Here is an 18,889-nt window from a genome sequence, read left to right as displayed (position 1 = left end):
TCTCTCCTTTCCAATGTTTATACTGAACCCAATTATATTATGGTCACTTTTTCCTAAATGTCCCCTACCCTTGCATTGCCTATTTGCTCAACTTCACTTCCTAGAACTTGATCCTGGAACGAATGATGCAGAACATTCCCTTAGGTAAATCCACAGGTTAGTAAATCCATGATAGATTACCATGGAAGGGATAGGCTTGAAGAACAAATGATCTTTTCGTGTTCCAAACATTCTAATGTAATTAAATCAAACTGGTTGGTCAAGCTGTCAAATCCAAAAGTTCATACACATTAGCGACTTTATTTTTGGGTAAAAGCCACTAATCATTTTTAAGTTTTGTGTACAAAAATGCAGTGCGTACTTATATACACAGTGTTTGAAATATATTTAAACAGATAGATGCCCTTACTCGTAATGTCATCGTGTCCCAAGAAAACCAATAGGATGCAATGGGTGGGAATGATCAGAGGGGTTCAGATAGTTTCACTCCCACCCACTATTTTGATCACATATAAAACAGGTACAACATTTGTTATTGGTGTCATTGGTGGAAAATACCACTTAATGGTTGGGGTACAATTTGAAGAGAGATATCACAATCACAGGTTTAAAACAAGCAACAGGCCAAACCAATGGGGCATTTTTAAATAACTACCGTTGATTAACAGAGGCCAGGCACAGAGTACATTTTTAATCATTCTAAAGCTTTAGCTTATTGAAGGGAATGCTCTCTAGATTCTCCTTCATCAATATTTTTCTCTCCCTTTCTCCTAAAGGCATCAACTCCCTGATGGCATCTAGTTCCACAGGCACTGATCGCCCTCTGCTTTCTCTTCCAAGTGGCCACTATTCACGTGCAAATCATGACAGCAAGTTTTAGCAGGGTTTGTGATCACAGAAAATATCAAGTCGATCCTGTCCTCACCCAACATTCACACAATGGAAAATGTTTTATTTAGCAGAGCTGTACCAATAGGAAAAACAATTTTAAACCCAGAATTTGATTTTACTGCCCAAACTTTAATTGCTGTGAAAATTCCTTTTGCTCCCTATGCAAATCTCGTGCTCTGTTTTTGAAAAGTTCAGCCTTTTCATTGTCTTTAGATGCACCCTCTCCTAATTTGTACATTCGACTAGCGTTTGCACATGCCCAGATATGCCCTAGATCACATGCTTTAAGAGAATATTTTAGGGCCTGGGCCATATCCTTGGTCACTCCTGGTGCTCCCTGGATGTAGAGTGTGCTTAGATTAAAACAGCTGGCTGGAAAATTCCCATTGCAGGCCTTGGTGTAGTAATCTCTGGCTTGCACAGAGTCTGGTTTATTATCCAATGCTTGTCCATCATTTGCCAACAATCCAGCATTATGGCAGGCATCGACTGACTTCTTACCATCTTTTTCACACGATTTAACAAAGCATTCATAAGCAGTCTTCAGATTTTGTTGTAATCCACCTGAGTTAAAAATAGCATTATAAAATATTCAGATTTGTTTGAAAAGAAATCACCACTTTTATTACTACACACAAACACACTTAAAGACATTGCTGTATTAATTTACTGTCAGAAAACACATTAGTACAGAACCAGCTGAAACATCATTACTAATGTAGTTACCAAAACCACAATGTTTATCAATGAGATTTAAAGTTTATTAGCCAACACACAATGATGCAGTGATCCAGTGTTTTTTTTTCAGATTAAGTGTTGTCACTAGGATTTCAGTCAAATGTAATGGGTTGCATGTGAAGTTTTTGTACCATGTCCAGTTGGACTGCGAAAAGCAGGAAGCAATACAATTACCATGTAGACTTTGTGCTTTCATCTGTGGGGTTACATCTGATGAGAGCATTTTCAGCTATAAAACACCAGGCAGGTCTGTTAATGGCGGAGGAAGCAATTTAAAATGATGAATTAACAGCGTTTCACAAGTTGAAACACTGTTACAGCATTTTGTCTTAAGTGCGATTTTTTTTTTTTTTGCAATGGCAGTTTGGTAGCAATTTGAATAAGTATGGTGACAACAATGAATATCAGGCAATATGAATCATTGAGTGTCCAGCTTGGTCCCTCTATCAGTGCAGATATGTTCTAGCAACCGATGCTGCAGTTATACTGCACAACCAGCATAAGTGCAGTATGATCTTCTGCACCACATAAAAGCCAAACTTACAGTATACATTGCTGGTTTTATACAAATTGGTAGTTTGGTAACATTAGTAAGACTCACTTTAAAAAGTGAGCTTGTACAGCTACAGCCTAAAGGTGTTTAACACTTCAATTTTTCTTATAAAAAAACTCAGCTCGCCATGCCCCATAATTCCTAATGACTGAAGACAACTATCCTGCCAGCTCTTTTGTATCATTTAGAAATATCATCAGCAGTTAAAGGCTTGTCAACAATGATTATGCATGCAAGCAGTATAACCAATTTGATTCAAAAAGGCTAAGAAAAGACATACTGTACCTTTTCCAATCACATAGTAAGAACCAAGTTTATAGCAGCTTTCTCCATGCTGGTTTTCCTCACAGTTGTGTTTCAATACCTGAGCAGCTGCCTCATAATTTTTTTTAATTCCTTCCAAATAATCAGCAAGTCGTTGACACCCTGACAAGTCAAATATTAGATTATTTTTAAAAATAGTATCCAAACGAGAGGATTATATAGCTTTGTTGTTTTTTTTTTAAGTATCCACACAATATACTTCAGCTGTTCCATCTCTGCCTATCAAACATTAACAGATTTATTTGAAACTTTTGTAAAGGAAAATGGTTTATTGATGTAACAATACACTGTGATGATCACAGGTAGGTTTATTTTGTTAAGTGAGTAATCAGAGCCAATCTTGAAAGCTAGCTGGTCATGGTTAACTTTGAAGACAGGGCCTCATCCTGCAATATGCACTTCAATACTTTTTTTTTGTTCCCGTCTGGGGAGAGCACCCTCCATGTGCCACTCTTCCCACTTAGGTGCTTGTCTTCCTCAGCCAGCTGGGTTTTGTTGTGCAATATGGAAACTTAAGATTCAATTGCATAAAAATTGGTGGCCAGTGGCAGCCTGCCTGCCTGCAGATAGCCATTCACATTTGCCATTAGCACCCTAGTCATTTGAAAACGCAACTTATGAAATGGGTCTGGGTATATCCAGAGGCACAAATGCCAACTAATTTCCTTATAGGACCATCTTTAAAAACAGTACAGTAATATTAACGCCCGGCTTAGAAGCAGAAAACAGTCGCAGAAAAAAAATTGCACACAATTATGGTTTACTTGTACCATTACAGTATAATAGGCATACAAACAGGAGTAGACCATTCAGCCTCATGAGCCTGCTCCCTCATTGAATTAGATCATGGCTGATCTGTACCTCAACTCTATTTACCTGCCTTTGTTCCATATCCCTTGAAACCCTTACCCAATAAAAACTAATCGATCTCAGTGATGATTTCAATTGACCCAACATCCAGACTTCTGGGGGAGCAAGTTCCAGATTTTCACTACACTGTGTGGAAAAAGTGATTTCACTCCTAAATGGCCTAGCTCTAATTTTATGAATATGCTGATTGCAGTTGATCATGGTGCACCAGCTCCAACCCCACTCAGTATGTTTTGTATACTTGCAGATCCCCCTGGGTGTTGCTTGCGGATAGTCTGGAATATAGTTGTGATGTTTAGCTGCTAACCTCTGTCCTTTTAAGAATACTGCTGAAGTATTCCCTTTGGAAATCCAGGTAACTGTACCTGCTTGTAATTGAGGTAAATTAGAGGAAACTAAATTGCTTGTAAATTTCAGGTTCCATGTTAATGACTGGCTTTCTTCATCTGCACGTCCTGGCCCAATTATCCCCAGCCCTTTAACCCAGCTTCACCTGAAGACTACGTTTCGTCTTGATCCCATGTGTGTAACACCACAGGAAATCAATGAATATAAATCTCCTGTATATATGATTGCTTATGGTCAATTGGATGATACACTGTTTAAGACACAATGTAGTATTCTGCTGCTAAGGTGAATTGGTATCCATTTAAGACTAAGGCTAAGTTTAATTGCTGCTAAGTAAACAATGGTCATAGAAAGTTACGGCACAGAAGGAGGCCATTTGGCCCATTGTGTCTGTGCCAGCTGAAAGAGCTATCCAGCTTAATCCCACTTTCCAGCACTTGGTCTGTAGCTCTGTAGGTTACAGCACTTCAAGTGCACATCCAACTACTTTTTAAAATGGGTTGAGGGTTTCTGCCTCTACCACACTTTCAGGCAGTGAGCTCCAGACCCCCACCACTCTCTGGGTGAAAAAAATTCTCCTCAGCTCCTCTCTAATTCTTCTACCAATTACTTTAAATCTATGCCCCCTGGACACTGATCTCTCTGCTAACCACGATCTAGTCCCATCATAATTTTATTCCCTTTCAATTAAATTACCCCTTAGCTTCCTCTGTTCCAATGAAAACAACCCCAGCCTATCCAATCTTTCCTTGTAGCTCAAATTCTCCAGTCCTGGCAACATCCTTGTAAATCTCCTCTGCACCCTCTAGTGCAATCACATCTTTCCTATAATGTGGTGACCAGAACTGAATGCAGTATTCAAGCTGTGGCCTAACTAGTGTTTTATACAGTTCTAGCATAACCTCCCTGCACTTATATTCTGTGCCTCAGCTAATAAAGGAAAGTATCCCGTATGTCTTTTTAACCACCGTATCTACCTGTCCTGCTGCCTTCAGGGATCTGTGGACATGCACTCCAAGGTTCCTCTGTTCCTCTACACCTCTCAGTATCCTCCCATTTATTGTGTATTCTCTTGCCTTGTTTGCCCTCCCCAAATGCATTAACTCTCACTTCTCAGGACTGAATTCCATTTGCCACTTTTCTGCCCACCTGACCAGTCCATTGACATCTTCCCTGCAGTCTATAGCTTACCTCCTCACTATCAACTACACAGACAATTTTTGTATCATCTGCAAACTTCTTAATCATGCCCCTTACATTTAGGTCTAAATCATTAATATACACCACAAAAATCAAGGGACCTAGTACAGAACCCTGTGGAACCCCACTGGAAACAGCCTTCCAGTCACAAAAACACCTATCGACCATTACCTTTGTTTCCTGCCACTGAGCCAATTTTGAATCCAACTTGCCACTTTCCCATGGACCTTTACTTTTCTGACCAGTCTGCCATGTGGGACCTTGTCAAAAGCCTTGCTAAAATCCATGCTAAAATCCATGCAAACGTGCTACCCTCATTGACAATAAGTGGGCATGTGATTGCTGCACGTCACAACCCTGACATTTTTTTAAAAAATGACTGGTAAGGTCACTCAAAAGTTAAAGATTTTGGCTCCTTTGGCAAATGACTGCCTTTGTTCTTTTGGCCTAGATTTCCATCCATTGACTATGACTATGAATGAGTGGAAAGGCTAGCCCTTTATACTTCTGTTTTGAGGTGTGACACAGAAATTTGAGTGTGATGTGAAGCACGAGTGAGGAAAGATGTATGATGGACAGGAAAAGCACACTAGACGTACCATTTTTATAACATTTGAATTTAGGCTAGTTTATCACTCACTGCGTTGCACACGGTGAGTCAAGGCTACGTGCATTCTTCAGGTGAGATAAGATTAGAGGCTAGGAGACCGGGGTACAGAGACATAATTCAGTCCCCATTTTAAATCCATACACACTGTCCTTATTTTTGCATATTTCCAATATAAATTCCTATGTCCACATTAATAATGAAAATTGCTTATGTGAACTCATTATGCTGCAATTACCCCTTCCTACCAGGAGTGACAATGCAGCACCACCACTGGAAGGCAGGTGTAATAACATAAGTTTACATAGGCAATTTCCATTATAAATATGTACATGGAAATTTATAATGCAAAATATTCACAGGAAGTGGACACAGACCAGATTTTAAATATATAATAAACTGTTAAATTGCTAACTTCTTCCAGTTTTGATGAAAGGTCATTGACCTGAAACATTAACTCTGTTTCTCACTCCACAGTTGCTGCCTGACCACATTCCAGCATTTTGTGTTTTATTTTAAATATATAATAGATTGGCTTAATTTTTCATTTACCTATCAGGTTCAAGTGTAACAGAAATTTGCAAAAACACAGTAGACAACGTTTTTGTTGGATGTTACTATGACTATTTTCATATTTTGGAATTATTTTAGCATTAATGTCAAATTTCATACCTTGTGCTTGATATAGAAAACTATAACTTAGAAATTGCATGTTCAAACATAAATATAGTGTAAAGAAATGCATGGTAAAAGGTGGGGAGAGATGCTGAGAATTTGTTTTTAACACAGCGGCTTCTCATGATCAGGAATGCACTGCCTGAAAGGGTGGTGGAAGCAGATTCAATAGTAATTTTCAAAAGAGAATTGGATAAATACTTCAAGGGGAAAAAATTGCAGGGCTGAGGGGAAAGAAGGGAGGCGGGTGGGACTAATTAGATCGCTCTTTCTAACAGCCGGCACAGGCACGGTGGGCCGAACGGCCGATTCTATGTATCATCAGCTAGCTTAGATCTGATCCCAATTATTTGAAACGTTTCAACCCACCGCTGTATTAATTCTAGATTTACAAGCGATCGGTTTCATTCATTCATTCCCTTTTACCTTCCGGATCTTTCTCCTTGTGACACTGGTAACTGTATTCGATGCCCAGATTGTCCAGAAACTCTCTCACTTCTGTTTCATTCTGGAAATTCACAAGTCCAGCCATCGCCACCGGACAGTGAAGGGTCAATCTCAGAGCGCACACACCAATGCCACCTTGCTGCCTCCACGCGTGCTCCAAGGACAAATTACAACACGGAAGAGCAAACGCCGCCTACCTGTCTCAGAACAAATCGATCCCAACAGTGTTACACTGAGACAATGAGCCGCATCTCCCGCCCTCGTGAGCAATCGTGCACCACGACCACCCTGTCCCAACCTCAACTCTCCCTTCCCCAATCGTGCACCACGACCTCCCTGTCCCAACCTCAACTCTCCCTGTCCCAATGGTGCACCACGACCTCCCTGTCCCAACCTCAACTCTCCCTGTCCCAATGGTGCACCACGACCTCCCTGTCCCAACCTCAACTCTCCCTGTCCCAATGGTGCACCACGACCTCCCTGTCCCAACCTCAACTCTCCCTATCCCAATGGTGCACCACGACCTCCCTGTCCCAACCTCAACTCTCCCTATCCCAATGGTGGACCACGACCTCCCTGTCCCAACCTCAACTCTCCCTATCCCAATGGTGCACCACGACCTCCCTGTCCCAACCTCAACTCTCCCTGTCCCAATGGTGCACCACGACCTCCCTGTCCCAACCTCAACTCTCCCTGTCCCAATGGTGCACCACGACCTCCCTGTCCCAACCTCAACTCTCCCTATCCCAATGGTGCACCACGACCTCCCTGTCCCAACCTCAACTCTCCCTATCCCAATGGTGCACCACGACCTCCCTGTCCCAACCTCAACTCTCCCTATCCCAATGGTGCACCACGACCTCCCTGTCCCAACCCCAACTCTCCCTGTCCCAATGGTGCACCACGACCTCCCTGTCCCAACCCCAACTCTCCCTATCCCAATGGTGCACCACGACCTCCCTGTCCCAACCCCAACTCTCCCTGTCCCAATGGTGCACCACGACCTCCCTGTCCCAACCCCAACTCTCCCTATCCCAATGGTGCACCACGACCTCCCTGTCCCAACCCCAACTCTCCCTATCCCAATGGTGCACCACGACCTCCCTGTCCCAACCCCAACTCTCCCTGTCCCAATGGTGCACCACGACCTCCCTGTCCCAACCTCAACTCTCCCTATCCCAATGGTGCACCACGACCTCCCTGTCCCAACCTCAACTCTCCCTATCCCAATGGTGCACCACGACCACCCTGTCCCAACCCCGACTCTTCATTCACCCGCGTCTTATCTCCGCGCGACCGTCAACCTCAACCAGGTCACATTGTCCAAGCAAGGGAAACGTCCAATAGCAACGGCGCGATTTTGATTGACGTACATCGCAAACAATGGATAGAACGGGAAGAAGGGCTTTAGTCAATAACGGAACGTCGCGACATCGGGTACAGCCAATGGGCTTCGAGGGAAGGAAAGGCGGAGTTAAATGTCGCCGAGGCTGCGCTGTCACCCTGGAAGTGTTTCCGGGTGGTGAAGGTTTTGCTGAGTTATTTACATGGGGGGGAATAAAGAGCAGACTCCGTGTTGTGTTTGGAGGAAGTAGTTGTTTGGTTTTAATGATGTTGGTTGGGCTGGGTTTGTAAGGTGCACTACCTTGTGTGAGTAGATCTTTGTCCGGCTGCTGTTTCCCTGGGTCCCTAGTCATGTTCATGTTTTTATTCCCTCGGGAGCTCCGTTAGTCTCGCGGCCGCCGCTTGTCGCCATGGTGAGTGAACGTTGTGTTTGTTTAAATTTAACCGTTTTTGTCGGTTGGTGGACGCTGACGCTCGCGAAGCCCCGAGTCCCGCAGCTCCCGCCGGCCCGGTGCGCCAGCGCCGTCACTTTTTGGCTTCTCCCGGCTCGTTACCAGACGGTGCAAACAGATCAATTTCTCTGGCTTCATTTAATTTATTTATTGACTCGGTTGGGCCACAAATTTAATCGATTCGAACACAAATCGAAGACAGATTTGTCGGAAACGATTCTGTAAAACAACGATTTAACTGGAGATTTGTTGGTTTAATCTTCATTTTAGTCCAATACTAGAACCATCTTGCAATGTAAATTGCAGCAATAATTCCACATGTACGTGTGTGTATATATGTGCAATATATAAAGGACGTGTGTATAATATCTATCTCAAGATAATTTGGCCCCCAGTTTTTGATTTTATAATTTAATACGAATAGATGCGAAAATGAACGATGCAAATCGCATTGAGCACAGTGAGTTAATTTGCAGCGTTCTCTGGATTGGAGTAAATGATTGTAAATTAAAGGTTGATGCAGTTGTATTCTCCTGAGACCTGCTCGATTCTCGCAGTGACTAACATTGTTCCAGCATTGTGCTTGGATTTGTCTGTTAACATTTTTACTAGTTTTACACGACTGCCAATGTTGAAGACTTCTTTGACCGAATATAGCTACGTTTTAGAGTGCATTCACACTATAACTGTGACATTGATATGAAGCCAAAACCATTTTGCACCAATGCCAAACTTGTAGTGTGAATGCAACATTCAATGCCCGGTGACAGCATTGTGAAAGGCAAATATTTCTTATCCTCTGTCTCACAGTAGGATAGAAACAGCCCACTGATGGTTATGATCATCATGATAATTTTACCAATACTGGTATACATATTTGGTTCAAATCACATATCAAAATATAAAAGCTGCAAGAGGATGTGAAACTATAGCAGTATGCTGCTGGCCTCGTGGTCTGCATTTGTTTCTAGTATTTTCTGCATGATTTGGAGAGGAAAGTATGCAAGAAAGTACCGTTAGATGTTTTGAAGTTAACAGGTAATATCAGACTGACTTTTTGAACAAGAATAGTATACTTAGTAAATTTTCAAGTGTAATCAAGTTCCTTTTTATATTGAGCTTTTTAGTTAAATATAACACTTTTCATAGCAGGTATTACATTTCCTCTTTCAGAGATTGGTGACCTTGACTGTTCAATCTGGACACTAGTGCTTTTTGAAGAGTTTGAAATGCTTAAATTCAACTTCAGTGGAAAATATACATGAAAGGGAAATAGTGAGAAAGGAAAGTGCTACTTTGCCATGCATTCACACTACCAAGGCTACTTTTACTGCAAAGCAGTTTTGCCTTCATACTTTTGTTAAACTTTTGGAGTGTAAATTGGCTGTCAAGGCCAAACTGATTCAGGGAATCTCGCTGCAGCTTAAGGTCAGGTCCCGACTCTGGATTCAAGCTACATTTACACTGTAACTGTAAAATCAGTGTGAATGCACCATTAGATTTATTTCATTCTACTGCATAACTTACTGTTTTTTGCTTTTTCTCCTTCCTTTAATGTTTCTCCATTCTTTTATTTTTGTATTAATTTAGTTTTCTTTCTCATTTTATTTAATACCATTTTTTTTATTGCCCATTTTTATTGTATACTTTTCAGTGACAATGTTTAAACTAGGATAAAGGGGTGGGAAATCAGAATTGGCTAATAGTGAAGGGTGAAATAGATGAGGATAATATTCATTCAGAAATCGATTTAGCAAGGGGGATATGGAGTAGAGGACTAAAATTAGATGGACTAATTATAAACGGGGAAACGACTGAAGTAAAAGTAAAGGGGTGTGTTAGACAAAAAAATTACAGGAATAGTGTTATTTTTAAAATAGCAAACCAAAAAGGTTAAAATGTATGTATTGCAATATGCAGTGTGTGGGATATAAACTGGGAGAACTGGTAGCAATTATTTTAGAGGAAGGTCTAGACTTAATAGCTTTAAGAAAAATGTTGTTGCACACTGGATAAGAATGGAAAAACATTTTGGGATATAATACATTTAGGAGGGATAGAAAAGATAAGAGGACCTGGAGTGGCAATATTGGTAAAAGGGAATACATACTGTAGAGAGGGTTGATGTAGATAAATAAGGTGTACAGAAAGAGTAAATATGGTTGGAGCTCAAAGGTTGAAAAAAAAGGGCTTGTTATATTAGTAGGGGTGTATTACAGACTACCAAATTGTGGGAAGGAAATGAAAGATGAAATTTGCAGTCAGATTAGAGAGATTAGAGTAGGAGTGACAAAATTATTGTTCTGGGAAATTTTATTTATCCATTTAATGTTTGGGTCCGAGAGGGAGTGAATGGAGAAAAGAGAATGGAATTCCTAAAATTCCTTCCTCAAACAGTTTGTTAGAAGGCCTGCAACAAGGGCAGAGGCATGCTAGATCTGGTTATCAGCAATGTAATAGCTCAGTTAAATGAACTAAATATGGGTGGGGACTTTGGGAGTAGTGACCACAATATGATTAGGTTTAAGATCCAATTAGAATGGGGGGAAAAGTAAGTACAAAAACTAGAGCACCTGATTGGATCAGAGCAGATTTTAGAAAGATGAGGAGCAAGCTAGCTTGGATGAGGTGGAAGGAGAAATTGGCATACAGGAAGACACAGTGGGATGTTTTTTAAAGAAGAGTTTGCTAAAGTAGAGAATAAGTATATTCCATTAAAAAAGAAGCTAGCTACAATTTCAGGATACCATAGTTAAATTAAAAAGGTTGGAAACCAATTAAAATTGAAGAAGAGGGCCTAAAAGGACACTAAGAATAATAATGAAAAAAGGAGCATGAGAAAATTAGAAAATTAGACAAGAGTGGGATAAGGAAAGCTAAGAGGGTGTATGAGGAAATCTTTTTCTGAAAACATCAAAACAAGCAGTAAACTATTTTACAGGTATATCTGTAAAAAGAGAATTGTTAAAAGTGAGGTGGGGTCCCTGAGAGGAAAAGAGGAGATTGTCAATTTGTAGATGATGATCAAAAATGGTTGAGGTATTTCACATTTGTCTTAAGTCAAGTGAAGAATATCGGAAAGGAGGTGAATCCTGAAGTTGTTGAGAGCGAGATGAGCGATATTATGGATAAAAGGAATTTTTAAATCCAAGTTAGTTAGGCTAAAGCAAGACAAAACACTGGAGTCCTACGGAATACATTGGACCCTGTGGGAGATGAGAGGGAAAAAATTGCCACGGCCCAAGAAATTATAATGTGGAGATGCCGGTGATAGACTGGGGTGTACAAATGTAAGTAACCTGGTGTTGTAAGATTCTAGTCCAACAGTTTTATTTGAAAATCACAAGCTTTCGGAGGCTTTCTCCTTCGTCAGGTGAGAGACACTCATCTGACGAAGGAGAAAGCCTCCGAAAGCATGTGATTTTCAAATAAAACTGTTGGACTATAACCTGGTGTTGTAAGATTCCTTACAAGAAATTATACTTCAGGGCTGCATTGAATGTGGATGTATGCTGGAGAGTGGCCAAAGTGGTACCCATTTTTAAAAAGGGAGAGAGAGCTAATCTGGGTCATTACAGGCCAGTTGCCTTAACATTGGTGGTAGAGGAAATGTTAGAGCTTTTATGTAAGGATGAATTTACCCTGTATCTGGGTAAAGAGAAAATAGATGTAGTTAGCACAGATTTCAAAAGTGACAATCATGTTAGACAACCTTCCAAATTCTTTAAGGTGGTAACAGACTTGGTAGATGGGGGAAATTATAGTGGATGTCCCCAGGGCCTGATAATCTACATCCCAGAGTACTAAAGGAAGTGGCCCTGGAAATAGTGGATGCATTGGTGGTCATCTTCCAAAATTCCGTAGACTCTGGAACAGTTCCTACAGATTGGAGGGTGGCAAATGTAACCCCACTATTTAAAAAAGGAGGGAGAGAAAAAACAGGGAATTACAGACCAGTTAGCTTGACATCAGTAGTGGGGAAAATGCTAGAGTCTATTATAAAAGATGTGATAACAGAGCACTTGGAGGGCATTAACGGGATTGGACAAAGTCAGCATGGGTTTATGAAAGGGAAATCATGCTTAACAAATCTACTGGAGTTTTTTGAGGATTTAACTAGTAGAATAGATAGGGGAGAACCAGTGGATGTGGTGTATTTGGATTTTCAGAAGGCTTTTGATAAAGTCCCACACAAGAGGTTAGTGTGCAAAATTAAAGCACATGGGATTGGGGGGAATATACTGGCATGGATTGAGAATTGGTTGGCAGACAGGAAACAGAGAGTAGGAATACCGCAGGGATCAGTGCTTGGGCCCCAGCTATTCACAATATATATCAATGATTTGGATGAGGGAACTAAATGTACCATTTCCAAGTTTGCAGATGACACAAAGCTGGGGTGGAATGTGAGCTGTGAGGAGGATGCAAAGAGGCTCCAATGTGATTTAGACAAGTTGGGTGAGTGGGCAAGAACATGGCAGATGCAGTATAACGTGGATAAATGTGAGGTTATCCACTTTGGTTGTAAAAACAGAAAAGCAAATTATTATCTGAATGGTGATTGATTGGGAAAAGGGGAGGTGCAACGAGACCTGGATCTCCTTGTACACCAGTCGCTGAAAGCGAGCATTCAGGTGCAGCAAGCAGTTAAGAAGGTGAATGATATGTTGGCGTTCATTGCAAGAGGATTTGAGTACAGGAGCAGGGATGTCTTACTGCAGTTATACAGGGCCTTGGTGAGACCACATCTGGAGTATTGTGTGCAGTTTTAGTCTCCTTATCTGAGGAAGGATGTCCTTGCTATGGAGGGAGTGCAACGAAGGTTTACCAGACTGATTCCTGGGATGGCAGGACTGACTTATGAGGAGAGATTGGGTCGACTAGGCCTGTATTCACTAGAGTTTAGAAGAATGAGAGCTGATCTCATCAAAACATATAAAATTTTAACAGGACTAGACAGACTAGATGCAGGGAGGATGTTCCCAAAATAGGAGATATAGTTAATTATTTAGAAGACCAAAGGAGGCTGCAAAAGGATATTGATAAAAAGGGAATGAGTTTAAAAAGTGACAAATGGAATTCAATGTTTAAAAACATAACAGCAGTAATCATACTCTGAATAGGCTTGGTGCTATGGGAGAGCAGTGTGTTTTGGGGGCACAGGTTCACATAACATTAAACGCAGCACCTCTTGATAAGGCTGTAAAAAAAGTCAATGTAGTTCTATGTTTTATCACAAGAAATACAGAATATAAAACCCAAGAGATAATAATGAGCCGATATGAAACCTTAATAAGACCTCAGTTAGACTACTGTGTATAGTATTGGACTCCACACTATAGGAAAAATATTGAGGGTTTAGAGAGGGTACAATGCAGATTCACTGGGATGCTGCCTGGTACGAGGAAATACAAATATGAAGGGTTTTTTCAATGTAGATTACAGGGCGATATAATAGAATGTTTAAAATTATGAAAGGGAGGGTCAGGGTAGATAGAGCAGTTGAGGGGCCACAGGTACAAGGGTAACGATAAGAAATTTAGAATGGAGAACAAGACAAACAACTACTTCAGAGAGTTGTGAGGCTGTGGAATTCACTTCCTGGATTAGTGATTGAGGCAGAAACAATGTCAACATTCAAGATTAGATTGGCTAGGCGGATAAAGGAAAAGGAGTTGAAGGGATATGGGAGCAGAGTGGGTAAATGTGATTTGGGACTATTTGCTCGCATGGAGTGTAAACACTGACACGGACTGGTTGAGTCAAAAGAGTTGTTTAGGTGTAACTTTTATGTATTAATATTTCATTGTTTTTCTTTGTTTCTTTTTCATTTTCTCTCTTTCATTTTTTTTCCCCTACCAGTTTAGTTTGCTCAAAAAATAGAATTTCTCTAATCAGGAATTTTTAGCTCTACATCTCTGCGCTATAGGTGTTAAGAGGGAAGGAGATAAAGTAGAGACATTAGGGGGGGGGGCTGAGAGATTTGGACCACTTTATTTTTGGCTGGATTAGAAGCAGTGACTAAGAATTGCTGCAAGGAGAGCAACCAAACATTGTGGAATTGGGCTTACTGGTTTAAGTAAATACAACTTGGTACAAAAGCAGAGTCCCGTCATGCCTCAAAGATAGGTTTAGAAAGAGCAATGAATTTTAAAATCAATTTCAGTTATCTGCGGCTGAGACATGGATTTCTTTTGTTATGTTGTCTTTTGTCTTTTTGGAGAAAAACATTGGGCTGGATTTTCCTGTGAAAATAATGGCGAGGCTAACCATTATGTCTGTGAAAATAGTCCAGCAACTTCCAGTGACCGCACATGCACAGTTAAACGTGGAAATCCGGAAGTTGCTGTACCAGATGCCCTGCTCCGCCATAAGATTCGCGAGAATGACCTCTCGCCAGCTGGCTCCCCATTCAAATGAATGGAACAGTGTGAAGTTCCTACTTCTCCTCTTCCTCCAACTGTTCGTCCATCCAAAGGAGTGAAACAAAACAGCACCCAAGATCACCATCTTGGAGATGCACTACTCAATGGCACACAAATCCTTATGACCTAAGTGCCTGCAGGTGAGTACCCCTTTAAATTCAGCTTCCAGTCATGTCAGTCAGTTTGTGAAGCCAATTTTTACTCAGCGGGTTGACTGCTCGGCAGGTCTTCTGATCTGTCCAGTTAACATTGTATTGGGTCCAAATGATGTAATCAGATCACTATTTGAATTTATTCATGAGGAACAGCCTCTTTCCTGCGGCTGTGTTTGTGACCTCAGTCAGCTGCAAAGTAAAAATAGCGGTCAGCTTATTTCCGGTGGGAATGGGGCGGTAAGTCAATTTTCCTGATTTAAACCGCTCACCCGCCTCGTTGCTGCCGGTTGGGTTAAAATCGAGGCCCAAAAGTTACTGAAGGTTCAGTAGTTTTTATTGTTTTGAAACAGTTTATGCACTGGGTAAGTCAAGTAGCATATTGCTAATTTGTTGCCGCATGTTTCTGCTTCTGTGTAAATAGATTCGACTGTTAGACTGTAATGTTCAGGCCAAACTAATGATTTGGTATATACTGTTAGACAGAAGAGCATGTGGGCAACCCACGTGGTCTCTAGTGCATAATCTACAGTAAAAAGAAGTTAGTCTTGTGGCATGTTATCTCATTCAAATCTCGCATAAGGGTGCAAGTATCAGTTAGTAGGAGACAAGGGTCTTCTTGCGGAAACTGCTTTTTTTTAATGAATGTGGTTAAAAGTATTGGGCGAAAACACTAGTTATAATACCACTGTTGCCACACTAATAATATTGAGTAGAATGGCCCTATACTCTTTGGAGTTTAGAAGAATGAGAGGTGATCTCATTGAAACATATAAGATTCTGAGAGGGGCTTGACCGGGTAGATGCTGAGAGGTTGTTTTCCCCTGGCTGGAGAGTCGAGAACTAGAGGGCATAGTCGCAGGATAAGGAGTCGGCCATTTAGGACCGAGATGAGGAGAAATTTCTTCACTCGGTGGTAAATCTTTGGAATTCTCTACCCCAGTGGGCTGTGAATGCTGAGTTGTTGGGTATATTCAAGGCTGAGATAGATAGATTTTTGGAATCAGGGAATATGGGGATCAGGCAGGAAAGTGGAGTTAAGGTTGAAGATCAGTCATGATCTGATTGAATGGTGGAGCAGGCTTTAGGGGCCATATGGCCTACTCCTACTCCTATTAACTTAGGTTTTTGTGTTCACTAACCAACCGTATACTGATTTTATCACTAGTCACGTTTTGAGATTTTTGACAATTTTGCCATGCAAAAGGACTTGGGGGGGGGGGGGGGGGAAAGTTATAATGAAATGATTGCATTTAAAGTGTCTCCACAATGTTTAAACATCTAGCATGCAGCTAGAGCTGGAGACAGAAAGGTGTGTATTCAGAACAGCTAAGTGGGGATAGTAGTAGAATCATATAGCACAGAAGGAGGCCTTTCAGCCCGTCATGCCTATGTCGGCTCTTTGAAAGCTATCCAATTAGTCCCACTCCCCTGCTCTTTCATCATAGCCCTGCAAATATTTCTTTTTCAAGTAATATCCAATATTGTTTTGAAAGTTACTATCAAATCTGCTTCCACCACCCTTTCAGGCAGATGCATTTGAGATCATAACAACTGACTGCATAAAAAAATTCTCTTCATCTCTCTCTGGTTCTTTTGATGTAATTTCAGACTGAGAAGGACGGAAGTCATGCGAGGTTGGCTGCTGAGACTACGCTGTTTTTTTTTGGGGGGGGGTGGGTGTTGGTAAATGTAACAGGTTTGATTGATAGTCTTACTGGCCAATCCTGGTCAGGAGAGAAGTCAAAGGGACAGCCCACGTCCACCCCCCACTCTCTGTTAACACGGAGCAAAAGCACAAAGCGACATTTGAGGGCCATTTAGCTGCAACAAAAGCTGCAAGAAGGCAGGCCCCGCTGAGAATTAAATTATAGCTGATCACAACTAGAGGCTGACCAGGAAAATTTAAGAGTTTCCAGCCTGCCATAAGGGGAAGCATAGCGTGTTTCTTTTATTTTGTATGATACTGTAAGTCTTATAAAAGAAGTTAGAAAGGCTTGGAAATACTATCGTGTTCATTTACCTGCTGTGTAAAATAAACTAGTATCTTGATTTTGCTCGTCTCATCGGAATGTTTATCAGTTCCGCCTATCAGACGATTGGAGAAATGCATGAGGAGACACTTGTGAAAATGTCGGTATGGGATGGCGGGCGGGCGGGCGGGGAGATGATTTATTATATCCCCGGATTACACTATTGTATCAGTACTTACTGCTCAATGAAAGTTAGCTCTGGTGCGCTTATGGGAATGACTAGTGCCATTGAACCCAAGAAAATATATATGGGAGACACAAAATTTGTAACATCATAAACAGTATCTGGAAAATACCATCCATTGAAAATTAGACGTTCTTTTATTTACTTTTGATTTGCAATGATCGGCTTTGTTTTTCTAAAATATCCATTTCCTGAAAAATCTTACTGTATATTGAATCTCATTACGTTATGTGAGTAACTTCTTTTATGAGTGATGTTTTTCAAAGCAACAAAAACATATACTTGTAGATTGTCTTTCTTGAATCTTAGGAAAATATTTTTCATTCTTCAGTATATTATGAGAACTGTACTAAAGTGTTCTGTGGTTGTGAACGATTGTCTAAATTGTGCTTTCTGTAATCAACTGAACAGACAGCAGATGTTGTACTTCTCTATCCTATTATGATAGTTGATTGGTTTTGAGGTTTTAATTTTGTAACCGGGGTACAAGATACAGTAGAGGAACTACTGCAGGATGTCCCCAAAAAGAATAATGCCACATTTTGCTGATTTTTTTTATTTTCTGAAAACTTACTGTACAGCTGTCTTGTTTAAGATGGTAGTCACTTGGATATCCTTTCCACTGTGAGCCAACATTTGCCTGAGGAAGGAGAAAATCTCCGAAAGCTTGTGAATTTAAAATAAAATTGCTGGACTATAACTTGGTGTTGTAAAATTGTTTACAATTGTTTAAGATGAGCAACATTCTGAGGTTATTTTTCCCTTTAGGATGTTTTAAATGCTGCGAATGTGGGCAGGCTGTTTGGTCAGAGGCAGTTGCTGGTGCCACTGTCAGCACTACATGGCATAGAATATAGTGCTATTCATTCAACAGATTTAGTTTTCATTTTTATGTACTATATATCTAAATGTCTCCTTTTTAAATATAAAACCTGTAAAAATGCAATAGCATTTAAATTTACAAAACAATAATTCTCTGCTACCTGTTATACTGGCCCTCCTCAATATTTTCCTCTGTTCAGTTTTAACAAATTCATAAGTTTTCACATTTGTAAATGCATTTATGTGTAGAGCAAAATATTGGGGGAAATGCCCTTTTTAAATTACTTTTGCAGCACTAACCTATTTACCACCAGTGCAGTTGCTGCAGTAAATATTTGAAACTTTGCGTTACTGTTACAACTAGTTTAGTAAAAACGAACATTATTGCAGAAAGAATGAGGATAGTGGTAAGCTTTTAGTAACCCAGTTGTACATTGAGATAGAAATAGATAGCATAGAACCTTGGTACGGTAGCATAGTGGTTATGTTACTGCACTAGTAATCCAGTGTCTTGGACTAATAGTCCAGAGACATGAGTTGAAATCCTGCAGCTGGGGAATTTAAATTAAATAAAATCTGCAATAAAAAGCTAGTATCAGTAATGGTAACCATGAAACTACCAGATTGCCGTAAAAACACATCTGGTTCTAATGTCTTTTAGGGAAGGAAACCTGCCATCCTTACCCGGTCTGGCCTATATATGACTCCATATTGATTCTTAACTGCCTTCTGAAATGGGCTGGGAAGCCACTCAGTTGTACAATCCCGCTACAAAAAGACATAAGAATAAAACCGGACGGACCACCAGGCACCAGACACGATAA

At 40.7% G+C, this 18,889-nt stretch overlaps 2 protein-coding genes across 2 annotated transcripts in view; one reads left to right on the top strand and one right to left on the bottom strand.

Moving 5' to 3' along the window:
• Positions 1–267: 267 nt before the first annotated feature.
• Positions 268–7,494, bottom strand: coa7 (cytochrome c oxidase assembly factor 7). The gene is made up of 3 exons (XM_067990197.1): positions 6,633–7,494; positions 2,468–2,608; positions 268–1,455 (listed from the first exon to the last, which is right to left on the bottom strand). The coding sequence occupies exons 1-3, from the start codon at positions 6,736–6,738 to the stop codon at positions 1,007–1,009; spliced, it is 696 nt and encodes a 231-aa protein (XP_067846298.1). The 5' UTR covers positions 6,739–7,494; the 3' UTR covers positions 268–1,006.
• A 686-nt stretch (positions 7,495–8,180) lies between these two features.
• Positions 8,181–18,889, top strand: part of zyg11 (zyg-11 family member, cell cycle regulator) — a 61,392-nt gene continuing 50,683 nt past the window's right edge. The window contains exon 1 of the mRNA XM_067990185.1: positions 8,181–8,410. Coding sequence (XP_067846286.1) covers positions 8,408–8,410 — 3 coding nt within the window. The 5' untranslated portion in view covers positions 8,181–8,407. The remainder of the gene's footprint in view (positions 8,411–18,889) is intronic.

The sequence above is a fragment of the Heptranchias perlo genome, chromosome 9 (genome assembly GCF_035084215.1).
Source record: "Heptranchias perlo isolate sHepPer1 chromosome 9, sHepPer1.hap1, whole genome shotgun sequence".
Classification (NCBI taxonomy): domain Eukaryota; kingdom Metazoa; phylum Chordata; class Chondrichthyes; order Hexanchiformes; family Hexanchidae; genus Heptranchias; species Heptranchias perlo.
Note: the sequence above shows the minus strand (reverse complement) of the source record. Positions and strands in the feature narration are given on the sequence as shown.